The sequence below is a fragment of the Typopeltis vanoorti genome, chromosome 14, assembly GCF_054136105.1.
Source record: "Typopeltis vanoorti isolate ZY-2024b chromosome 14, IOZ_Tvanoo_1.0, whole genome shotgun sequence".
Lineage (NCBI taxonomy): Eukaryota > Metazoa > Arthropoda > Arachnida > Uropygi > Thelyphonidae > Typopeltis > Typopeltis vanoorti.
This window is the reverse complement of record NC_143562.1, coordinates 123,402,232-123,429,620: the sequence shown is the minus strand read 5'-3', so window position 1 is coordinate 123,429,620 and position 27,389 is coordinate 123,402,232. Positions and strand designations below refer to the sequence as shown.

Sequence of the window (27,389 nt, the reverse complement as noted above, 5' to 3'; positions counted from 1 at the left end):
ACATTACTCACCAATCTCTCCATATGAGTCCACTATGGAATGGATGAATGTGAAAGCCTTTCAGTGGTTGCTAATCTCATTGGCTTGTGTGAGGACCTCCTACTTACTGATGTCAATAATTTTTGGCTGGTTCACTATGAACCAAGTCATGAACTCCTTCCTTCCTGGAACTATTCTAAAAAGTATCATGAATGAAGAGATAACTGTATAAGCACAGCAGTAAATCCTCGAGATTATAAACACAGATGATCGTACCCTAACAACCCTATTTTTTTTTCCTCTTCTCATCCAGTCATAGACAATCATAGTAATAGATAATTCTTCCAAATGCTTCATTCTATACCATTCAAATGATACACATCCTATTCATACCAATCATTTTATTCATCAAGCCATTTTTATTCACTCACATATATTAATATATTTTGGAAAACTGAGTCTATATTTCTGACATACTTCTTAAACTCTCAGATATTAAGGATAGCAATTTTCTTCTAATGTCTTTTAAGAAACTAAAATAATCCTTCATTTCTTTCTAAAATCACCAAAAATGCATCGAATATAAAAAACTGGTAGTACAGTCCTAACATATGGAATATTATCTGCACAACTTTTGCAAATACAATCATACCCCGACTTACGTGAATCCGGAGTTACGTGGTTTCATATATGTACGTATTCCCATCCCGCTTCACGCCTCACCACTAGTCGTATCTTTCTGGCGCCAGCCGCATTCGCCAGTGTCGCACATGCTGTGAACAAGCACTGATGTGTTTCGTGTGGTCTCCATTCATACACGATTTTTATAGTCTACAAACCTTGCGATTGTTTAATGTTATGTTGTTGATAAAAAATAATAATGTCATCCAAAGGAAGCAAGTCCGATTCTTCTACAGCTAGCAAGAAAAGAAAAACATTGACTTTCGAAAAAACTCAACATTATTAAGGATTTTGAAGGCGGAATGAAAATTTGTGAGCTAGCAAAGAAGTTTGATCTACAGGAATCCACAGTAAGAACAATCATAAAAGAAAGGTTTGCAGATTTTGGAGGACATAGATTCTAACGAGTAACAAATTGTAGCCATAAGGTAAGGAATAAAAAAATCATTAGCTTGCTATGAAGAAATTTTGCATGACAAGAAAAAAACATTTTGCTGTCAGACGAATCTATTAGATTTTATGAAACCATTGACATCAAAATAACTTTCTTTTTTTTTATGTACGAAAAACTACAATTATGATTATATTTCTTAAAATATATAGGTGTTTTTGTAAACCTTTGGTCCCAATTATCTAATATTTTGTATGTTTGTATGCAAAATTATACCCGAGTTACGCGAATTCGACTTATACGTTCTTTTTGTTGGTCCCGTCTACCACGTAACTTCAGGGTATGACTATATATATAATTTTCAATACAATTTTTCTTACAATGAATATGAATTTTACTCTTTATTTAAAACAATTTATATTACAATTTCCAATAGATGCTTACCTTTAAAAGCCAATAAAAATGAAACAGTTTTAGTATTATGTTGGAGAAGAATTCAATAATATTGAGAGCAGAAAACACAACCCAGTAAGTTAACCATCTACTGTCTTGAGTTCTGTCATCAGATTCAAGAGCATGAATTCTGAAAAGGAGAAGACAAATAAACATTATATGCATATTATTATTTTTAACATCTGACCTCCATGGAGTCAAAGTACTCATCGCAGGAGATGCACACTCTCTGATGCAAAATAGCTCATTGAACCATACCTTAAACCCATTCACAGTTTCTGCCACTCACCACACTTACAGGCAATAAATCCCTCTCACCAATCAGTCTCTATGTAATGAACCTTCTTCTCATCCCCTACTCACACCCTCTGTATACAGATTGGGTAGAACAAGTAGCCTCTTGTTCTACCCTTGTCTCTCCTCTATGAAAAGATCTCCTCCACATTAATCTGTTAATCTCACCAACTTAAATGTCTCAATCATGTCCCCTCTTCTTCTATTCACAAGGCTCTGCAATTTATATTCCCTTAATGAAGTAAAAGTGATTGAGCAAGAGAAAAGAGTTTGCACATGCACTTGCCATGATAGCTTTGAGTCAACTGCCAAGTGTCGCCGACCACCGTCCGCAGAACTGCCACTGCCCACTACATTGACAAGCACCGCCGCTCACTGCCGATAGGTGACAAAAAATTTTGCATAATGTAAAATTTCATAAAAAAAATTGTATTAAGTGATTAATCATTAACTTAAAGCAGGAAACGGTAACATTTCTCTCAATCATGCTAGCTGATTGCACATATCGAATTCATGTTAAGCGAGGTTTTCCTGTATTTGTGTGTTCATCCCAAACCCAGATGAAGCCACTAGCTTAAATGGGAAAACTAGCAGATTTTTTTAAATAATTATTATGACCTATAAACCCAGTGTTACTTATTTTTTATTAAATGTCACCTTGTAATAGATAGCAGACTGCTAAAGCATGACCTTCCCATGAGAAACCCATGCTGACCATCAGATTGGCCTATAATTTGCAGCCTCAATATTATCCCCTCTGCTTTGTGAATAATTGGAACAATTTTTCCCACTTTCCACCCTGTTACAAGATTCATGTTAAACAAATGTGAAAAAGTTGTTTAATTCTACAGAACGTTGCTTCAAGAAATGGGACAAATACTCCAGTTTTTCATGATGTCACCTTCACAAGGATGAAATACTTGAAGACTACTCATATATCCTCTGCATCATGTTATCAATCTACCAGTGTCATCAACTAACATCATCATCCCATAATCATTCTTTCTTCTACTTACCGCATATCGAAAGAACTTGCTAGAATTTTTCTCAGCTTGATTGACTAATTTCTGCTCACTTTTGCTGTCTTTACCAATTGAGTCACCTTCCTGGCCTGATCTTTATAGTCTTCATGTAACTAATTATTATTTTGTGTTTCCTCCACAGTGCTTTCTCCATATTTACCCTTATAATATCTGGGATTGAATTACTTCAAACTCTAGCATTGAGGTCTCCTGTTGTCAATATATTATTATTGTTATTATTATTATTATTATTATTATTCAGGCTTCCATGGAGTCAAAAGACTCATCGTGGGAGGTCCTTCCTAGGAAACACAAAGTCTATCATACCACTCCTTGAACTCATTGACCGTTCTCGCTCTCACCACTCCATCAGGCAATGCATTCCATGGTTCAACCACGCAAAGAAACCACTCCTCACCCTCTTGCTCACAGTTTCCTTTTGTAACTTCCAGGGATGGCCTTTTGTCATCACTCCTGTTTCCAAGTGAAAGAACCCCCCCAGTGTCAACGCTGTAACCACCTCTCAACAGTTTAAAAGTCTCAATCATATCACCTCTCCTTCTTCTATCCACCAAACTCTGCAGTTCACATTCCCTCAGTCGATCCTTATAACTATCATTGTACAGTCCTGAAACAATCTTTTTTATCCACTTTTGTACCATTTCCACAGTTAATTTATCCCCTTCAAATCCTGAGGACCAAATCTGAGAACAATAGTCTAAGTTTGGACTGATCAGGGTCTTATACAATGGAATGATAACTGTTTTATCTCTGCAGGTCAGTGTCCTTCTCATTATTGCAGCAATTTTCTGTGTTACCTTCACCACCTTTGTAATATGTCCCCTAAATTTCAGGTTTCTATCATTCATCAAACCCAGATCTCTTGTCTCTCCTACTTCCTCCAGTAGAACTCCTACCAGAGAGTATGCAGTGTCCCATTGATGTTTCCCAAACCTCAAGACCTTACATTTTGCTGCATTAAACCGATACACCCATTCATTTGCCCATCTATCTAGCTTATTCAAATCCTCTTGCAGGGCTGCCGCATTTGCACTATTACTAATAATCCTTCCCAGCTTCGCATCATCTGCAAACAACTGAATATCCACTTGCAATCCATTATTATTATTATTATTATTATTGCCTGACACCTCCAGTGAGTCCAAAGACTCATCGAGGGAGAGCATCTACTGTAGAACTCTCCGTCTCCACCACTAATCCACCAACTACAGCGAACCACATCATCTACACTAACACCACGTATTGCTCACCATTGGCACTAGTTTGTTACAGACAATCCATAAACATCCATGCCCACGGTGGGATTTGTACCTGCATACTTTTGGGTGGAGAAAGGGTACACTAACCACTCAGCCAACTAGGCTTGCCATTAACATCGATAAAATAAAATTGTAGTTATAAATAGTTCATAATTGACAGTGAAACACAAGACCACAGACAGATGTAGTGCACAACTACATTATAAATAAAATGAGTTCACAAATACTGTACATCATTTTGCAACTGTTTTCAGCAGCATCATGTTGCTAAAATTGTTATATGAGTGAATGTGACATTGAAAAAAATAGGCATTCATCCATCAAAACTGAAAAGTATCGTATTGTAGTAAGTATCAAAAAAGTATCAAATTGTAGTAAAGCATCATGAAGTGGACTTTTACTGGATTTATAAGGTAAAGCATCATAAGGTGGAGTATTACTTTATCACAAATCAGAAGGTGGGTTACACACCTCAAATATCTCTTCCTTCAAAATTAGATGTTTTGTTATTAATTAATGTAGCCATAAATCACATATAAAATCAACTTCAGGTATACACATGGAAAATAACAGCATTATAATTATTTCAATATAAACTGAAGTTATTTGGTAAGCAGATCACGCTATGTGGCATTTCCCTATACAGCTGCAATGATATGGCATTTTCATGGTGTGTTTTTATAACAATTTTACAGATTTTTATGAAGATTTTTTTATCAAGATTTACAGAATGCCAGAATTGCCATTCAACAAACATTTTTTTTAAGAACTGCCTTTGATGAATTGATTTTTCAGTTAATTGTTGTTTTTAAATAAATTCTTTATCAAAGTGCCTTTGTGAATTGTTTTTCGATGAGTTTTCTACATACCATAATACCAAAGACAAATAGTATGCCAATTTTTAAGATCATTTCCAATTAGAAGCTAATCATGAAATCCTAACTGAGTTACTCATAATATCCCCTAAACCCACTGAGGATATACACTAGAAGATTGCGATAATATTTCTGTACATTTATTTTTAAAAATGCCATCTACTTACCTCACTTTCTGAAGAATCACCTTTATGTGATTCACCCTCTTCAGAATCATGATCTCTCCACTTTCATTCTTGGAAGTTATCATTTCCATAACTATATTATTTATCTCTTGTTTTCTTTCCATAAAATCGGTTTGGACTTTTCCCTCTAACTGTTTTCTAACTTTCTTTGATGACAAAGAAGTTAAATCTGCACCTTCTAAAATGTCTGCAATACTTTTTCAAATTTTGATTACCGTTACTGTCACCATTGCTGTAAACATACGTGTTTGCCCTTAAATATATAGTCTTTTTTATAACATTTATTTCAATATTTTTGTAGTTCCTCATACAAGTATTTAGAATGCTCTTTTCTATCTTCTTTGGTGGTAGATTTCTATAATATTTAAGTAGTGTCTATATGTGTGTTTAATTAAACTGTTTACCAAGCACAAAAGTATATTTTTGTATTTTACAGGGTATCCCAATAAATGTATACACACTTTTACATTTTTTTTTTCTTTTCAGGTGTAACTGATTTGAAATAATGGCTGAAATGAGACTAGGTTTTGAGGAAAGAAAATTTATCTTGAAGTGCTACTGGAAGTGTGAGAACATAAGTGAAGTGCAAAGATAGTTTAGAAGGGAGTTTCAGAGAGATCTACCAATGCAACTTACCATTACTCAAATTAGAGATAAGTTTGAAGCAGATAGAACTGTTCAAGACATCCAGAGGCAGCATTCTGGAAGACCCACAAGAAAAAATGAGCTGCTGGAAATTTACCGCCAAGAAAATCTGTCAGCAAACAGCTTGTGAGACAGGAATTTCAAAATTGTGTGTTCATTGCATTTTGAAGCATGCTCATTGGAAAAGTTTTATTCCAACATTAGTCCACACTCTCAATGAAGCTGATCTTAACTGTAGAATTGAACTTTGTGAATGGCACCTGGCAAAATGTGCAGAGGTGCACAGTTTTCAAACAAGATTGTTTGAAGCGGCTACTGAGCAACTGAGTATCCACATGTTATGATGTAACACCATGTGAACTTACCAGGAGTTACAGTGTGGTATGGACTGTGAGCATTGGACTTAACTGGATCATTTTTTTTGACAACACTGTTCACTGGTGCCATTTATTTGAACTTGCTGCAGGAATCTGCCACACCAAAGAGACATTTGGGAATGAGGAAGAGTTTTATTTTTAGCAAGATGGAGAACCTCCCCAATATCATTGTGATGTGAGTGCTTATCTTGATGAAAATTTGCTTGAACAGATGAACTGGGCAAAGAGGTAGCATTGAATACCCTTCCCCCTGCATTCACCATATCTCACACCACCAGACTTTTTTTAATGGGGACTCATCAAAGACAATATTTATGGCACAAAACTGGCAACAATTAATGAATTGAAAGAAAAAGTGCCCAAATACCAAATGAAATCAATCATGTTTGCAATTCCAATGGTCTGCATGATCAGCAGTGCCCAGACCAGAATGGTCATAAGATCGAACGCTCGTGATAACTTAAAAAGATTCTACGTTTATCTTCTTTAATTTGGATTATAAAATTTAGATGTATATTAATAAATATTGTATTTATAATTATTCAAAGTGTATATACATTTTTTGGAACACTCTGTATTGTTTCATTTATTATCAGTTCAAATGACATGGCCCCAAGTCAGACATTATTATTAGTATTATTATTATTATTACCCTAACACTCCCATGGAGTCAAAGACTCATCTAGGAGATCCCTTTGTCATACACACAGCTCATCATATCATGCCTTAAACCAGGGGTAGCCAAACTTCTTTGACCGTCGACCCCTTCAAGAGTTTCTTGAAGTTTTATCAACCCCCCCCCCCTCTATTTTACTATTACGTAATTATAATAGGACAAGCGAAAAAGATGTTTATGTGAGTTTTTAGATTCTTTATTTTATAGTTACAGTGTTTATTGTATGTATAATATAGTATATATGATTATATTACTATTACTACTACTATTACTATCACTAGTAATATCACTGGTATTACTAGTGATATTTAATATTAATAAACTACTGGTATTACTACCAGCCCTGCTCAACTCTTCAACATAGAGAAATTTAGTTCGTGAATGAATAACAATTGAATTATAATATGTATGTTGATGAATTTTAGAACATTAACGCTCACTTGTATGTCGATGCGCAAAAATGAGACCGGGATCGAATACATGTAAGTATAAGTAAATAAGCAATCACGAACGTGTTGCCATCTCGCTCCCGCCGCGCCGGCCGGGCAGGAACCACAGACATCCGTTTATTGATTAATGTGTCATTTTGGCCTACTTGATTGGCCTCCGTAACTATTTTCATGACCTTGTTCTATCTTACAGTTCTTATTCATGTCACTGTTCCCACGATTCACTCTTAATTGCGTTGTCATTTAGGATGGAGATAATCCAAGTTAACCGAATTAAATATTACCTGTTTAATGATGTCTTATATTTTTCTATCGACCCATAACAATGTTATATTGACCCTTGGGGGTCGATATCGACCACTTTGGCGACCACTGCCTTAAACACATTCAAATTCTCTGCAGATACCACATTCTTCGGCAAGGCATTCTAATCATTGACAACTCTACATGCAAAAAAACCTGCTTCTCATTCCCTTGTTCTCCCCTGCTCTCACACCATTTTATGAAAAACCTCTTCAACATTGATCCTCTGTCATATCACCCCCCCCCTCTTCCAACTATCCACTAGACTCTGTATATTGAATCTTCTCAGCCTTTCCTCATAATCAATATTCCAGAGATCAGAAACCATCTTAGTCAGTTGTCTGCAAAACTTTTCCAACATCTCTTTATCCTTTTGAAAACCAGACAACCAAATCTGTGCACAGTAGTCCATGTTAGTCTAATCATAGCCTTATACAATGGAACCAGAATCTCCTTACTTCTAGAAGTCAGTGTCCTCCGCATCATTCCCAGAATTTGTTGTGTTGTCCTCACAAGTTTGGTAATATGTCCTCTAAATTTCAGATCCTTATCCAAAATCTCTTATTTCCTCCACCTGCAACAATATATCCCTACCAAGCATAAATTCTACATCCCATCTTTGTTTCACAAATTTTAAAACCTTACATTTCTCAACATTTAACTGGCATCTCCACAACTGTGCCCATTCATTTAATCTATTCAAGTCTTCTTGTAAGGCCACAACATCTGATCTACTCCTCATAGTTCATTCCAACTTTGCATCATCTGCAAACAACTGAATATCCCCATCTAAATTTTCCCAACAATATCATTAACATACAGGCTAAACAGCAATGGCCCTAAAACATACCCCGAGGCACACCACTAGTGATTTTCCTTTTCCAGGATATTCCCCCCTCATGCACAACTTGCTGACACCTATTAGATAGCCAATCTCCAATCCAATGCACTAGTCTAATATCCAATCCCATCCACTCTAGTTTCACTATCAACTTATCATGTGGCAATCTGTCAAAAGCCATTGCAAATCTAAGTATACTACTGTGTATACTTAGTATTTATCTCCTTTGTCCATTGAAGTCATCACCTTATTGTAATATCTAAGTAACTCACTAAAACATGACATTCCCTTTAGCAAATCCATGCTGTCCATCAAAGATAATATCATTTTTGTCAACCCAATTCTGGATCCTGGTTTGCACAAGCCTCTCCAACATGTTAACCAACAACTGACACACAGATAGGCCTATAATTTGATACTTGAGTTCTGTCACCTCTCTTATGAAGCAGCACAGTCTTGCCTTACTTCTAATCCTTTTGAACTTGACCCAGTGCAAGACGTATATTAAACTCAGACTCAAGAGTCATATAAGTATATTGGCCTACTTCATTATATTAAGAGGGACGTCCTGAAAGTAAGTTCCGATGGGCTGTCAGAGAAACAAAACTATACTTACAAAAAACTTTATTGAAAATTAAAGTAGACATCTTTCACTACTTTTCTACATAATTTCTGCCATTGTTCAGGCACTTATCGTAACGGGGTACCATGAGTCTTGTATACCTTCGTCGTAGAACGTTGCCGCCTGTGATGCAAACCATGTATTGACTGCTTTTTTGATCTCGTTGTCATCTTGAAACTGCTGGCCACCAGGGAAAGATTTCAGATGTTTAAACAGGTGAAAGTCGCTTGGAGTGAGGTCAGGACTATATGGGGGATAATGGAATTGTTCCCAGACGAAGGTGGCGAGAAGTTGTTGCATTACGCCGGCCGTGTGTGGGTGGGCATTATCATGAATCAAAACAACGCTCCTGGTAAGCATGCCACGTCATTTATTCTGGATCCTATGGCACAGTTTCTTAAGGGTTTGGCAGTTCATACTCATATTGACTGTGGAGTCTTAACCCAAGAAGTCTAGCAACAAAATTCCTTGTCTGTCCCAAAACACAGTGCACGTGATTTTCTGAGTGGAAGCTGTTGTCTTCAATTTCATCTTCACTGGTGATGAGGTATGCCTCCACTCCATGGACTGTTGTTTGGATTCCAAGTCTTGTCCCCGGTGATGTCTGCTCAGGAAAGCATCACCATCCTAATGGTAGCATGTCAAGAATTCCAACACATATACACACTGCCCAGCCGATTCACTTTGTGTTGTTCTGTAAGCAACTTCGGCAACCAGCATGCACACAATTTCTGATAATTCAGTTTCTCCGACACAATTTCATGAAGACATGAACGTGAAGCTTCTGGAAATTGCAGCGAGAGTGACGTCACAGTAAATCCCCTATTCTGTCGAATCTTCTCTTCAGCTGAACGCACTAAATCATCAGTCACTAAAGATGGTTGCCCACTCCATTCATCACCATTCAGGTGATGAACGAAGTGGGCGACCATCTGCACACCTTTCCTTCCTTTATTAAAAAGTCTTACCCATCTTTGTACCAGTGAATCACTCATTGCATGTTCTCCATAAACCTCAATAATTTGCCGATGAATTTCAGCTGCTTTAACGTTCCTCGCATTCAAGAAATGGATAACTGACCTAATTTCACATGTGGCAGGCGATTCGATTTTCTTAGACATTATAAACACACACCAAGAAGCGTATGCACTGGGAGAATGCCTGAAAATGGCACCAATGCCTTGCTAATGAATCAACAAACTCAGCACGTATGCACCCATTGTGATCGCAGCGCTGCAGTGAAAATATTTAAAAACGGAACTTACTTTCTGGACGTTCCTCATATTATTATTATTATTATTTGGTAACTCCATGGAGTCTGGAGACTCACTGTGGGAAAACCAAACTAACTAAATACACACAAAACCCATCATATCTCTCCTTAAACTCATTCACTGTGAGGGAACTCGCAACTAAATTCCAGTAATCCATTCCACTCATTCACCACTCTGCATGCAAAACATCTAGTCTGTACACCCCACCTACTAACCACCACACTCTTACACAAACTTCCATGGATCTCCCCCTCCCTCCCCGTTCAGTATAGGACTATTTGTCATGTAGTGAAATTTTTCCTTGATTATATAATAATACAGGGTTTTTGCACTGGACCTCCCTAGTTTCAAAGAACAGTAAAAAATCGAAATGCAGAAATATACAGGGTGTTCGGGATAAATTTGACATATTTATAATTAATTATATTTTTCCGTAAGTTACATGTATTAACACACACTTCTCTTCATTTAAAAGTTTGGACCCTTCTTCATTCATATACAAGATGTCAGAAAGGATGGATAGCTGGAACCCACCTGAATCATGGAAGAGAATAACTTGTATCATGATGATTCGTGCCCGCCATCAAAATAAGGATATTACGACTGCTGCCCAATGCTCCCTGAATACAGTAAAAACAATCAGGCATGAACTAGAGACTTGCAATGGTGACTACGAGGATGTAGCAAGAAGAAAGATCCCTAGCAGACAATCTGATTGCGTTCGTACAGCAGAATTCCTCGCAAATCTGCAGGAACAGGTGTTGAAGAACCCTGGCATTGGAATTCGGGCTTTGTTCGTGGAGTTGCTAACTGTAGTCAAGCCCTGGATAACAAGGGTAGCGAATGGTAGGCCGTATGTATGGCAGCAGGATTCGGCCCCTTGCCACACCTCTGGGAAAAGTCAAAAATGGTTGTCTGAAAATTTCTACGACTTCACCAGTCCAAATGTTTGGCCTCCAAACTCCCCAGACCTTAACCCCATGGATTATTTTGTATGGGGCGCAGTTGAAAAAGACACCAATCGCACTTCCAGTAATACAAAAGCCCAGTTAATGGATAAAATTAAAACAGTTTTTGCGGCCCTTCCCAGGGAGACTGTAGCATCAGCTTGTTCGAGGTTCCGAAGCAGAATTGAAGCTGTGATCGATGCTAATGGTGGTTATTTTGAGTAAATCTTGTTGGTAGTATTGTAATTAACTCTGCCTGTAATGTTTTTTTGTCAATTCATTAAATTTAATAGATACAAAGAAGATTTTCTTTTTCCTTACGAAACTGTCAAATTTATCCCGAACACCCTGTATAAGGTTTGGGTTCTTCAAATGTTTCGGAGACTCTACAAGTTTCATCCAGAATTTTATCCTGCATCGCAATGCAGTAGCGCTGCTAGACAGGGCTGTCATAGTTTTGTCACGGTTTTAAATATGGCATTAGGGGTAGAGAAAGTGCAAGTTGTGTGATGGTTAACTGAGCTGAAATCAATGAAAGCAGTGCAGAATAAATTCCATCAGGTGTACAAAAAGGCAGCACATGACCCCAAGAGTATTCGTTTTTGGGAAGAAAATTTCCTAATGACGTGAAGCGATTTGAAACACCATGGAGGAGGTAACAGCAAATATCAGAAGAGAAGGGAGAGAGAGGATTCACAAGACCTTTGTGTGAAGTCTGACAAATCCATTAGGAGATCATCATATAAACTGCAAATACCCCGCTCCACTGTTCCCAAGGTCATCCATCATAAATTGGGTCCACACGCGTACAAATGTATGTGTACAAAGTTCAGGTGTTGCAGGAAATCAAGCAAAATGATAAGCCACAATGGGTAATGTTCGCAGCTGAAATTCTAGAATGTGTCATCGACATGTTCTAAAATTTTCTTTTTCTCCTAGATTTTCTTTTTGGACGAAGCCACTTTTCTTGTCAGCAGAAAAGTAAATAGGCACAATGTCAGGATATGTGTGTGGGGGGGTGGGGGGGGGGGGAATCCTTACTGTTTCATGGAATATGTGTGCTTGAATCTCAAAGTAAATGTCTGGTGTGGTGTAATCTTCAATGCTATCATTGGCTCATTTTTTTTCATGGAAAGCAATATAGATGGAATGATTTACCTCCACATGCTGGAAAATTTCGTCTTTCCACAACTCAAAGACTTGTATTCACATATTCTTTTCAACAGGATGGGGCCCCCATTACACTGGCATTTGGAGGTCTATGCAACTCATTTTTCAAGCCACCTCTTGATTCAAAGAAAAAAATCATCTTTCATCAGGAAAATGTACTTGCTCACAAAGGTGTTTTGGCAATGGGAAAATTAAGAAATCTGCACTATGAATTGTTGGAACATCCACCCTGTTCTCCAGATTTGGCTCAGTCTGACTTCTATCTCTTTCCCAAATAAAACTCTTCCTTGCTGGTAAGTGTTTTTTCTTCGAATCAAGAGGTGATTGCAGCTGTAGAGGGGTATTTTGCAGATCTTACCGAGAACCACTACCAGGATGGAATAATGGCAGTGGAGCATCGCTGGAATAAATGTATTAGTCTTAAGGGAGATTATGTCGAAAAATAAAATAATTTTGAAATTATAAATTCATTTTTTCATTGTTAGGTCGAGCACTTTTCAGACCACCCTGATATTTACTTAATAAGGTAACAAGCCTTATGTAAAACCCCCAATCTGGAGAAGCAGGGTATCTCTCTCTCTCGTAATTTAGCACCTACCTCTTAATGTGTCCTTACTGGAAGGTCTTATTGGTAGCTTTGTTACTGCTAGCATAGCACAGGTGCACACAAGCCTCCTTATCACTTCAAGGTAGAGATAACATTATTATTATTACTTTAGTATAAAGAGCTAATAAGCTTCATTTCGGCAATGAAAACATTACTTAAATTAAGGGATATTAAATCCCACATAGGTTGCCATGGGATGAAGACAATTAAGTGGTTTCGCTTAAAAGAAGAGAGTGTGAGGAATCATTTTAGGGAGAGAGTGTTAGAGAGGATTTCGGATGGACTGGAAAGTGTACAAGATTGGTGGAAACATAATTCAAAAGTAATCCTGAGCTGTGCAACTGAGGTGCTTGGTGAGACATCGGGAAAGATTAGAGAGCAGAAGGAGGGTTGGTGGTGGAATAATGATGTACAAGTGGCAGTGACAGCTAAGAGGAAGGCAAAGCAGAAGTGGGATGAGTCAAGAGTGGAAGAGGACAGAGAGGTGTACAAAGAGAGAAAGCAAGAAGCCAAGAGAGTTGTGGCACAGGCGAAGGCCATGGCATATCAAGATCTGTATGATCAATTAGAAACAAAGGAAGGACAGAGAAAAATTTACCAACTAGCGAAATGTAGAAATAAAGCAGCTAAGGACATCTTACATGTGAGGCAGATCAAAGATGCTGAAGGAAGAGTATTATGGAGGGATGTGGACATAAGAAACAGATGGAAAATATACTTTGAGGGACTTCTGAATGAGGAAAATGCAAGGACTCACAGAGGAGATGGGCAGCCTTCTGAGGGGACGGTGCAGAACATCAGTAGAATGGAAGTGACGGAGGCCATGAAGAGGATGAGAAATGGAAAAGCGGTGGGCCCCGACAGAATTCCAGTGGAGGCATGGAAGGCACTGGGGGAAGAGGGAATTGACCTGCTGTGGGACCTGTTCATGAAAGTTTGCCAACAGGAAAATATACCCGAGGAATGGAGGGAGAGTATGCTTGTTCCCATCTACAAGGGTAAAGGGGATGCACAAGACTGTAAAAATTACAGAGGAATAAAGTTGATGTCCCACACAATGAAGATCCTAGAAAGGATTCTTGATGGTAGATTGAGGGAGGAGGTGGAGATTGCAAAGGAACAATTTGGCTTCATGCCTGGAAGATCAACAACAGATGCTATCTTTGGGTTACGACAGATGATGGAAAAATATCGAGAGAAACAAAGGGAGCTACATCTGGTATTTATTGATCTGGAGAAAGCATACGATAGAGTGCCAAGGCAAGAAGTCTGGAGGTGTCTGAGGAAGAAGAAGGTGCCGGAGAAATATGTCAGGTTGGTGCAGGAAATGTACAGAAATGTGAAGACAAGTGTTTGGACCTGTTTGGGACAGACAGAAAGTTTTCAAGTAACAGTTGGCTTGCATCAAGGGTCAGCATTAAGTCCGTTTCTGTTTAATATTGTGATGGAGGTGGTAACAGAGGAGGTGAGAGAAGATGCACCTTGGACAATGTTGTATGCAGATGACATCTTGCTGTGTGCAGATTCAAGAGAAGAAGCGGAAACTAAACTGGAAAGATGGAGAAAAGTACTGGAAGAGAGAGGTATGAGACTGAGCAGAAGTAAGACAGAGTATATGTGTTGCACAGTGGGCGGTGGCCAGGAGACAGACCTGGAGCTGGAAGGAAATGTCATCAGGAAGGTGAGAGACTTTAGATACTTAGGTTCGACAGTGGAAGAAGATGGAGGAGGTGAGAAGGAAGTGGGATGCAGGATACAAGCAGGTTGGAGGAACTGGAGGGAGATGGCTGGAGTGTTATGTGATAAGAGGGTGCTGATCAATCTGAAAGGCAAAATTTATAGGACAGTAGTGAGGCCAGCTATGACATATGCTATAGAAACTGTGGCCCTGAGGAAAAATAACATTAGCAGGATGGAAGTAGCAGAGATGAGAATGCTTAGGTGGATGTGCGGTGTGACCAGAAAGGATCATCTGAGAAATGACTATGTCAGGGGAACAGTGAAAGTTACGAACTTAAGAGCGAAAATACAGGAGGCAAGGTTGAGACGGTTTGGTCATGTGATGAGGAGGGAGGACGAATATGTGGGAAGAAGGGTCATGCAGATGGATGTGCAAGGAAGGCGGAAGCGTGGGCGGCCAAAGAAGAGATGGAGGGAGCTGGTAGAAGAGGACTTGAAGATGAAGAACTTGGATGTGGTGACAGCCCAAGACAGGAAGGTGTGGAGGAGACTCATAATAAACAGTGACCCCACTTAAGTGGGAGAAGCTGCAGAAGAAGAAGAAGAAGAAGAAATCCCACATAGTTTTAAAACCAAATAAGAAACTCAAAGATTGGAATCAGAGAGTTTCTTGCCGAATATAGTAAACTATAAAGTATCGGCGACCACTGGCGTGAGCAAATGCAAGTGACCCTAGTGCAATACCAGAAGACTCGCAGCAAAGTCGGTAAATTCTGATCGCTATTCTTAGGTATTTTCCATAATGTAAAAATACATTTCCTAGGAAATGTATGCTGTTACCCAGACCGGTTTCAGCCTTTTTTGAGGCTTCATCATTGAGTAGCTAGCCCTAATACCAAAGTGTATAGCAAAAAGAACTTATACTGCGATACGAGTTTCCAAACAGGTGCAACCATTAAGTTACTTTAGTATAAAGAGCTAATAAGCTTCATTTCGGCAATGAAAACATTACTTAAATTAAGGGGATATTAAATCCCACATAGTTTTAAAACCGAATAAGAAACTCAAAGATTGGAATCAGAGAGTTTCTTGCCGAATATAGTAAACTATAAAGTATCGGCGACCACTGGCATGAGCAAAGGCAAGTGACCCTATAGTATAAAGAGCTTATTAGCTCTTTATACTAAAGTAACTTAATGGTTGCACCTGTTTGGAAACTCGTATCACAGAGTATATAAGTTCTTTTCGCTATACACTTTGGTATTAGGTCTAGCTACTCACTGATGAAGACTCAAAAAAGGCTGAAACCGGTCTGGGTAGTGACCTCCCACCATAATGTAATAACAGCATACATTTCCTAGGAAATGTGTTTTTACATTATGGAAAATACCTAAGAATAGCGATCAGAATTTACCGATTTTGCTGCGAGTCTTCTGGTATTGCACCACGCACTAGGGTCACTTGCATTTGCTCACGCCAGTGGTCGCCGATACTTTATAGTTTACTATATTTGGCAAGAAACTCTCTGATTCCAATCTTTGAGTTTCTTATTCGGTTTTAAAACTATGTGGGATTTAATATCCCCTTAATTTAAGTAATTATTATTATTATTATTTTCCTGACATCCATGGAGTAATAATTTTCATCGTGGGAGGGCAACACCTTAAACTCATCCACAGTTTGCACGTTCACCACCCTCTCAGGCAATGCATTCCATGCTCCTACCAATCTCCATGCAAAAAACTTACTTCTTAGCCTATTACTCACCACCTTCTTTTGCAAGTTCCTGGATGGCTCATTTTCCTTCCTCCTTTTCCCCCATTCTACAATATGAAAAATCTCCTTGGATTGCAGTGCCAGTCTCCTCTCATATTCTAATTTTTCTCTTTTTACATTACTAGTCAGTTTCCTAGCTTGAGCCCTACATTCCTCATGCAATGTTCTCTATCCTCCCTTTATATGATTTCCATAATCTCTTTTCTTCAGCAATTCCTCTTTTATTCCATTTGACTCTAAATTGCTTTATCTTCTTCTTCACTCGAGTTATACAATCTAAAATTGCTATCAACAATTTTTTCTTAAGTATCTCCCATGCACTAATGACCCCTCTTCTTTTAAATTTTTTCATCAATTGTACTGCTGCAAGCTGGTTTCTAAATCTATGATAGTCATCTGCCTTATAATTTCACATAACTTAATTTTGTTCTGTTACTTCTCCATGCCTATTCATCCTCCAAGTCAGTACTATATAGTCACTCTGACCAATGGTAGAAAAAGTATATTGTCACAGTCAGATTCTCCTATGCTATGACTAAATCCAAAACTCTTGATCCTCATGTTCCCTCCACCACATACTACCTAAGAGAGTTGTCCTTCAAGAAATCCAAAAATTCAGTTCCCTTATTACTGCAAGCTGTCTCCTCTGTTCAGTTTATATCACTTAAGTCCCCCCATAATGATCACTCACTTTTCAGTTGCCAAACTAATTTGTCTAAACATTTCCTGCTTATCACCATCTACATTCCCTAATCTATAACAACATATATTCTAAAAGCCATTAATGTCATTTCCACTGAGATGATGATTCCCTGTGAGTGCACAATTAATCTGTTATCTTGAACAACACTCCACCACCATGTTTACCTTCCCTATCCTGCCAAAATATGCTATACCCTCCTATTTCTGTCCCAGTTAGAACATCCCTAATTTACCAAGTTTCACTGATACTAACAATCTTGGAGAGACTGAGTCAATCAATGCCACAAAATCCTTCCCTTTATTCCTAGTGCTTCTAGCATTTGTATACAGAAAAACACTGGTTTTTCAGTATATACATTATTTACTTTATAATAATGACTTTGTATACGAAGTCATTATTACTTCCCTCATGCTCTGCCTGGCAATGTAATATAGTGTATGTCTCTTCATTTTTCAAGCCACTATTCCCACTTGAGACCATCCCTGCAACATTCAACCTGTGCAATTCTAGTTTCCTTGTCCAGAAAACAACAGTCTCTCCAAATGCCTGTGCCCTTTGCATTCAAATGTAATCCATCTCTTGCATACAGCTCTCTTCTGTCCTCAAACGTACTCATGCATCCACATATTTCAGACCTCTTTTCTTGCACATTGTTACTATCATCTCATTCATTATCACTGCTCTTCTCCTCCACTCTGCATTATCATACACTCAGTATTATTTCCTCAGACACATTCCTGCTGCACTATCTCTAACATCAACTTCAAATCTAATGCTACCTCTCAGGTAATTTGTCCCAACCATTACTATCTTCTCCTTCTTCATTGCCACATTCTCTGTCATTCCACCAGGCAAGCACTCCTCTAGCAAACTCTGAACATCCCAAATCATCGAATCTCCATATATGGCACCACGAACAGATTCATTCATCCTTTACTTTCACTGGCATCCCTGACTCTTACTGGTTCCAATCTCTTGTTTCTCTCTGATTCTCTCCTCTCCTCTCTTATCTCTCTATTCCCTTGCTTCCACACTCTCAACTTTCTGCAATCTCCTCTCTTCTACCGTCTCTCCCATTCTCTCACCTTACTCTCTCTTTTGCTCTCTGATGCCTTGCTTCTAGAATCCCTTACTTTCTACAATTTCCTTTAGTCCCAGTTCTCTCTTTCTCTCGCTTTCTGATACCATTCTCTTACACCTACTCTCATTCCTCTCACACTAGCCAATCTCTCTATCCTTTGAAGATCTTCATTCATCCTCCTCAACTCAGTCTTCATTCCTTCCATCTCCTTTCTCAGCAGTTCTATTTCTCTCTCCACACATTCTGCTTTTAATTTGCATTCACACACACAATCAGACAAACCACCCCTATCTACTAAACTGCCCATGTCTAAATCGATATATACATCTTTAACACTTTCATTGCCAAGCTGAAAATTGGAATTTCGTGTGGTGGCCAAATTTTTTTAATTTTTTTATTTAGTTAGCAACGTCAACGCGATAACGCATGATCGGCTGTTTGGTGAGAACTCGCATCGTGCGATATCGCGTGATTGGCAATGAACGTGTTAATATTCTCTCCACCCTCCAAGACACTACTGGCATCCACAAATTGAAACTCACCCATTTCCGAAGCATTATCTCTGCCACCACTAAATCCCAAGATCAAGACACTGATGTTTGCCATCAACTCCTACTGCTTACATTTCATGCACACATATACATTTCCATCTTGCACCTGCCACATTTTTAAACAATGGGATGCATACATACCACATGTTCAGCAAGTTACACAAAATCATCCACTATGATAAGAATAACAGTCTTTAAATGGTGTGTGTGTTGGGGGGGGGGGGGGGGGCTAGGTGTAGTGCTAAAACTGGTAGCCACCCTGCTAAATTACAATCAACATACATTGAGACAATACCGAGACATTAAAATTCTAACAAAATATCATACAATCATACAAAAAAAATCATCAGTTTGATGAGTGCAAACTGAAAAACAGTATTATCATGAAATAAACACAATCTTTCCTTATGACTAATATTAATCTTTTTATAACAGCTCACATCATGAGTTACATCCATCTTCGCTTGGTAGCAGCACCACCAAGAGGTTGCTAATTTTTGCTTGCTGCATCTTTTCCTCCCTCCTCTCCTCCTCTCATTTCCTCTTTTCCTGGTTCTCTCATTCTCTCTCGCTCTCTCTCTCCTTCTATCATTTCAATAACTCTCTCTCTCTCACCTTACTAAACTGCCCATGTCTAAATCGATATATACATCTTTAACACTTTCATTGCCAAGCTGAAAATTGGAATTTCGTGTGGTGGCCAAATTTTTTTTATTTTTTTATTTAGTTAGCAACGTCAACGCGATAACGCATGATCGTTTGGTGAGAACTCGCATCGTGCGATATCGCGTGATATCGCACGATGCGAGTACTGCCTCACATCGGTCAGCCTGCTTCATATCCTAATCTTTTCATTCACACTTCTTAACTCGTTTTTCATTCTTTCCATTTCTTTTAGTACCTCCCTCTCTCTCCCCCCCCCAAGCATCTTATTCTTGCTCAACATACGCCAACCCAATCAACACTATCATCCAAATCTGCTTCACTTCCTAATGATATATAGGGAGTGAAAGAATGCAAAGATATAGAAGCAAAAGTTATGGAAAAAGTTATGAAAAATGGAAATGAAATGAAAGCTAGAAAAACTGAGGGAATGAAAGGATGCAAAGATTTGGAAGCAAAAGTTGATAAGGGAGAGAAAGAAAGTATGAATGAGGAAATGAAAGCAAGGTGAGGCAGAATGAGAAGCAGTGATATTGCAGGAATGAAAAAGAGCAAAATTGTTGGAATGCAAGATTTAATGAAGCAGTTATTGAAAATGAAAAATGAAATGAGCAACATGTAGAGTGATGTTAGACGTCTAGTGGAAACTAATGAAAGTGTGCAAGAGAACAAAATGATAGAAAAAAGAATAAAAGAGGTGATGAGTGATTCCCAGATAGCACTATATGGAGACTTCATAATTAGAGGTCTAGTTACTAAGAGATTCAGGTCTGCTATCCAGGTGGAAGAATGAGTAGGATAATTAAGGTATTGGACATAAGGAAGAAACGAGCAAGAGAGTTAGTCATGATTGTAGGGACGAATAATCTAAGTGGACATAAGAAGGATGTCAGGATGAATATCAAAAGACTATTGAGAAGAATAAAAGATAACAGTGTAGTAGTAGGAAAGGTTATCAATGTGTTGTCAAGGTATAATGATGAGTTGTGATGGAGAGCCAAAATGAATGGTATGCTAGCAGAGCTGTGTGAGGAGAAGGGAGTGAAGTTTGTGGATGTACGGCATGTATTTAAGGGAAGAATGAAATTATATAGGAGTGATGGGTTGCATTTAAATGGCTTTGGAGTGAGCATACCGGAGAAAAATGTTGCTGGTTGAAACATTTCATCCAGTGTGTGGAAGTACAGTGTGTGTGTGTGTGTGTGTGTGTGTGTGTGTGTGATGCATACAAAAGATCAGAAGAAAGAGATGAAGGGAAAAATCAGGAGAGTGGTACTGAAGAGACAGAAATGCTTGGCTGTAGAAACACTAGTAGTGTGAGAGATGAAGAGAGAATGAGAATGCAAGAGAAACAGGGAAAACTTGGGTGGACAGGGAGATATGCCATAGGGAGAGTGGATGTTGAAAGTGGCAGTGAATGTGTGTATGAAGATGGAGTAGAATGTGATGTGGGTGGAGAAGTTGAGACTCAGCAGATATATGTGGTAAGTGGTGATAAAGGGACGGGTGTGATGGGAAAATCACAACCAACACATGGCTTGGATAGGACTGGCTATAGACCTAAAAATGAACTGCTCTGTTTGTTTACAAATGCCAGAAGTATCAGAAATAAGGGGGATGAAATGGTTTCAGTGATTGAGTTTATTTGCCTCCAAATCAACCGAATAAGTGAAACATGGTTGAATGAAGGTGATATCATAACAATAGAAATGGAAGAATACAGTATTTTTCATGAGGATAGAAAGGGCAAAAAGGGAAGAGGACATGCTGCTGATGATAGCAGGGGAATTAAGTCCATATTAGATAGACATGAAAGGGAGAATTAGTAGCAATGACTATGAGGCAGTGTGGTGTAACATGGAGTTTGAGAGGAAGACATATTTAGTTGGATGTTGATATAGGCCTGAGAATGTGAAGGGTGGTGATGAAGAGATGTATAAATAACATGGATTAGTGCACAAAGGAAGGGTAATGATTATGGATGATTTTAATTATGGCGGTATAGATTAGAATCAAAAGATAGCATTTGGGAATAAGGAAAATGAATTTCTCGAGTTCTTGAGAGATAACTATCTCAGGCAGCACGTAAAGGAGGGTATGCGAGGATCGAGAATTCTAGATCTGATCATTTCATCAGAGGATATATTTGTGAGTGGGGTTTCACACTTTCCTCCAGTTGGTGAAAGTGATCATGAAGTGATCACGTTGGTTGTGGAAGACTTCTATGAGGAAATGATATATGCAGAAGTATAAGACTGGTGATTGAGACAAGCTTAGGAGACAGCTTGGAGGTATAGCATGGAATGAGGAGTTTAGCAGCAAGGAAATATATGCTGCATGTGAACTGACAAAGAAATATATACCAGTGAATGTGTGAATGTATTCTGAAAGCCAAACGGCTGAATAAGGTAGTTGTAAAATGGATAGATGTGCAGCTTAAGCATGAAATCTGGAAATCTGGAAAAAGAAAGTACTTTGGAAGGAGTACAAGATGAATAATGGTAATAATCAGTCACATGAAGAGTATAAAGAACAAGCCAGGAGAGTGACTCAGATAGTAAGGAAAACAAAAGTAGAGTATGAGCAGAAATTGACAAATCAAGCAAAGAAAAATCCTAGAGAGTTGCAAGTAGAAGGAAGAATGATCATGGTAAGATGAAGTTTTATTATTATTATTATTATTATTATTCGTGACACCTCCAAGGAGTCCGAATATCCATCACAAGAGGACACCTACTGTACAACTCTCTGTCTCCACTACTACTACACAGAACTTCTACTACTAATCATCTACATCAACGCCATCTACTGCCCCACCACAACTATTATTTATTGTCTGTAAATTGTGTGTGTTCCGAAGGGTCGATTTGTTGGTATGTGGGATGAAAAACCTGAGTTTCTGAGAGAAAAAAACTCTGCTACCTCTGTATGAGATCGGCTAACTCACCTTCAATTGAAAAAGTCCATATAAAGATTCCTTCATGAGAATCAAACTTAGGCCTTTTCTAATCGAAGGGCACAATGTACCGTCGTTCTTCCAAATGCCCTACGGAGGCGCTTATTGGATGAAATAGGGATGTTTATAAGGATGTTTCACCTAATCAGGGTGGAATCATGAGGAACTTAAGTGTAGAGGACATAGAAGGGGATAGCGAAGATTGTGAGTGAGCAGGAAATATTTGAGGAAATAAATAATCTTGATGTCAATAAGAAAATAGGATTTGATAACATATCACCATGTATCTTAAAGGAATGTTACAGGAATTGGCATGCCTGTTTAATAAAAGTCTTACTACAACACAGGTTCCAAGGGAGTGGAAGGAGGATAAAATTGTTCCACTGCACAAAGGTGGTGATAAGGCTGTAGCTTCAAATTATAGGCTGGTCTGTATATCTGGAGCTGTGGTGAAGGTACTAGAGAGATTGGTGAGAAGTAGGATACACAAATGGGTTGATAATAGCAGTATTCTCTGTGGTTATTAGCATGGATTTGTTAAGGGGAGATCATGTTTCACTAACCTGTTTACTATAACAAGGTGACAAATCGCTGGGTACAGCATTTTTCGTCAGGATAGGACAGGAGGGGAAAACGTGGTGGTGGGGTGATGATAAGTGATGACCTATGTCCTCTAAGAGTGGAGAATTTGGAAGAAAGTGAGACAAATGATTTTGAGAGCGTATGGTGTGAGGTAGAGGTAGGCAAGACAGGATATTTAGTAGGGTGTTGCTACAGACCCAGGAGCACAGAGGATGGGGACCAGGAGATGTTTAGACAGCTAAGTTTGGCAAGTGCAAGAAGAATGATTGTTATGGGAGATTTTAACTTCAGTAGTATAAATTGGTGAGAGGAAGATGCATGTAACAATAGGGGAATGGAATTTCTAGAATTCTTGAGGGACAAATGTATTAGGCAACATGTAACAGAGGGAACAAGAGGTTCAAAAATTTTGGATTTGGTTATAGCATCAGAAGAGTTGATAATAACTGAGTTGACATCTCTCCCATCAGTTGGAGAGAGGGACCATATGGTTTTGACTTGGAAAATGAATAGACATGCAGGAGTATCAAAGAGACGGGAACTTATGTGGAATTATAAGGCAGGTGATTATAATAGTCTTAGACGTCAACTTCGGGAAGTTTCATGGAGGGAGGAATTGGAAGGCCGGGATATCACCAGTGCGTGGGAAATTGTGAAAGAATATTTGTTATCAGCAATGGTAAGTTGTATACTACGAGTGAAGAAGAGGACGCAATTTGGAGTGAAGTGGATGACAAACAATATTAAACAGGAATTGCATGCAAAAAAGAGGCTATGGAAGAGATATAAGGAGACAGGTGAAGAGATGCATGAGGAATATAAGACACAGGCCAGAAGAGTGACTAGTGTGGTAAGGAAAGCGAAATTGGAATATGAGAGAAGATTGGCCCTAAGATCCAAAGAAAATCCTAGGGAATTTTTTAGCTATGTGGCCAGTAGGAGGAGAAATGACTGTGGAAGAATGATATTGTGGGATAAAAATGGGAATAGAGTGACTGATGCAGAGGACATAGTGGAATTGTTCAATGAACACTTTATTGGAGTATTTCATCCTAGAGGAGTCAGTTTTAATGCTAGAGGGATAGGACTGGTACGAGGTCTGGAGGTACAGGAGGAGAGTGTGTGTTTCAGATACTGAGTACTCTGGATGTCAGTAAAGTTGTGGGACTGGATGGTATTTCGCCACGAGTTTTGAGAGAATGTGCTAGGGAATTGACAGTACCTTTAACGTGGCTTTTCAATGAAAGTCTGGCTTTGGGAAAGGTGCCCAGGGAATGGAAGGAATGTAAGATAGTGCCATTGCATAAGGGTGGTAACAGACTAGAAGTGTCTAATTATAGGCCAGTCTGTGTGTCATCAGTAGTTGTTAAGATCTTGGAGAAAGTAGTCAGGGACCGTGTACAGCATTGGGCAGATGAGGGTAATGTTATCTGTGAGAATCAACATGGATTTGTGAAAGGACGCTCTTGTTTTAGCAATATGCTAGCCTTTTATAATAAAGTTACAAGAACATTAGATGAGGAAAAGGCATATACTGCAATTTTCTAAGACTTGGTGAAGGCATTTGACAGAGTGCCACATGATAAGCTGATATTTAAGTTGCAGCACATGGGTCTGGATGTCAGATTGGTCAACTGGATTCAGGATTGGCTGTCTGATAGGTATCAGAGAGTTGTGTATGGTGGAGCAGTTTCCAGGAGGCAGAGGGTTACAAGTGGGGTCCCACAGGGCTCAGTACTAGGACCTATATTGTTTAACCTTTATATCAATGACATAGCCAGTGGATTGCAGGGGGATATTCAGTTGTTTGCGGATGATGCGAAGCTGGGAAGGATTATTAGTAATAGTGCAGATGTGGTAGCCCTGCAAGAGGATTTAAATAAGCTAGATAGATGGGCAAATGAATGGGGGTCTCAGTTTAATGCAGCAAAATGTAAGGTCTTGAGGTTTGGGAAACATCGATGGGATGCTGCATACTCTATGGGAGGAGTTATACTGGAGAAAGTAGGGGAGACAAGAGATCTGGGGTTGATGATTGATAGAAACCTGAAGTTTAGGGGATATATTGCAAAGGTGGTGAAGGTAACACAGAGGATTACTGCTATTATGAGAAGGACATTGACCTGCAGAGATAAGAGGGTTATCATTCCGTTGTATAAGTCTCTGATCAGACCACACTTGGACTATTGTTCTCAGATTTGGTCCCCAGGATTTGAAGGGGATAAATTAACTGTGGAAAGGATACAAAGACGGATGACAAAGATGGTTTCAGGACTGTACAAGGATAGTTATGAGGATCGGCTGAGAGAATGTGGACTGCAGAGTTTGGTGGATAGAAGAAGGAGAGGTGATATGATTGAGACTTTTAAACTGTTGAGAGGTGGTTACAGGGTTGACACTGGGGAGTTCTTTTGCTTGGTTGATCAGCGGGAAGGAGTGATGACAAGAGGCCATCCCTGGAAGTTACGAAAGGAAACTGTGAGCAAGAGGGTAAGGAGTGGTTTCTTTGTGTGGAGGGTGGTTGAGCCGTGGAATGCATTGCCTGATGGAGTGGTGGGAGTGAGAACGGTCAGTGAGTTTAAAGAGTGGTATGATAAACTTTGTGTTTCTCAGGGGGGGACCTCCCCTCGATGAGTCTTGACAGACTATGTCTTAGGAAGGACCTCCCTCGACGAGTCTTTTGACTCCTTGGCTTCCTGAATAATAATAATAATAATAATAATTATAAATACCTTGGATAGGGAAGATGCATATACAGTGGTGTACTTAGATTTTGAAAAGGCTTTTGACAGACTGCCACAAGACAAGCTCTTAAATAAATTGAAACAGATGTGATTATATAATAGACTTCTGAGTTGAATCAGTGACTGGCTGTCAGATAGCATCATTTCTTTTCGGAAATGATGCTATCTGACACAAGTTGCGACCTTTCTCTTTCGGAAATTATGCCACAGGGGTAGGTTTTGGGGCCATTTTTGTTCATTTTGTATGTTAATGATATTGGGATGGGTTTTAACTAGTGATATGCAGCTGTTTGAAGATGATGCAAAACTGGGGAGAGCAATGCAGAGTCAAGAGGATGTTATGGCCTTACAAGTGGGCTTGAATACATTGCATGAATGGGCAGGTAAGTGGAAGTATCAGTTCAATGTTGCAAAGTGTAAGGTTTTGAGATTTGGTAAGCAATGATGGGATGTAAAATATACACTTCTGCTACTTCTATTCCTGTTATTATATCCTCTTCTTTCAACTACATCTCAGCGATCCCAATAATCTTTGACTAGGCTGATGCTATCAGCGCCACCAATTCCACTCCTTTATTCTGGATACTCCTGGCATTAGTACAAAACATAAAAATGTCACTGTTTCTATTCCCAGCATTATCCCCTCTAGACTCTACTGGGCTCAGCTTTACCTGATGTCGTCCTCCTTTTCCCAAGTACCCATTCCCACAAGAGGCTACCATCCACCCTGGCCATTCTAGTTTCCCTGCATTGACTTGTTCAGAACAGCCATCTCTCCAGACGCCTACGTCCTTCCTCATTCAAATGCAATTGGTCTCTCACATACAATTCCTTTCTATCCTCAAACACCCTCCAGGCATCCACATATTCCAATCCTCTCTTCTGACACATTGTAGCTATTATGTTTTCAATATTAGAGCTTTTCTTCTCATCTCATCACTATCATACCTAGACAACACACACTATCTTTCGTACAATCTCAAGCAAGAATCTCATATCTCTCACTGTCCAATTTACATTACTTCTCATCATTTGTTCCTACCATCACAATCATCTCATCGACCATTTCACCCCCTTTAATTGCCACAGCCACACTTTCTATCATTCCTCCAGGGAAACACTCCTCAAGCATCCTATCTTGAACAACACGGATCATTGAGTCCCCATACATTACACCTCTTACCACCCTGTTCCTTGATTGCTCACATGCATCCCTCACTCTCTACTTTAACACTTTCTCTCTGTGTTCCCCTACTTACTGCCTTCCTGACATCACTCTATCCCTGGTTCCAGTGCTCCCTCATATTCTTCTTATTCCCTCTCTCCTACTGTTTCCATTCTCTCCTCTTCTATCATTCCCGTAACTCTCTCTGACTCCCTCTCTTCCACTGTTCCTATTCTCTCCTCTTCTATGATTCCCATATCTCTCTCTCATTCTCTCTCACTTCTAATTTTCCTATTCTCTCTTCTTCTACCATTCTCATAACTATCTCATTCCCTCTCTTCTACTGTTTCCATTCTCTCCTCTTCTATCATTCCCGTAACTCTCTCTGACTCCCTCTCTTCCACTGTTCCTATTCTC

The 27,389-nt window shown here is 39.0% G+C and overlaps 1 protein-coding gene across 1 annotated transcript in view; it reads right to left on the bottom strand.

Moving 5' to 3' along the window:
* Positions 1–27,389, bottom strand: part of LOC150099878 (receptor expression-enhancing protein 5-like) — a 177,095-nt gene that overhangs the window by 66,857 nt on the left and 82,849 nt on the right. The window contains exon 3 of the mRNA XM_090403508.1: positions 1,496–1,634. Within this exon, the coding sequence (XP_090259634.1) occupies positions 1,496–1,634 (139 nt within the window). The remainder of the gene's footprint in view (positions 1–1,495; positions 1,635–27,389) is intronic.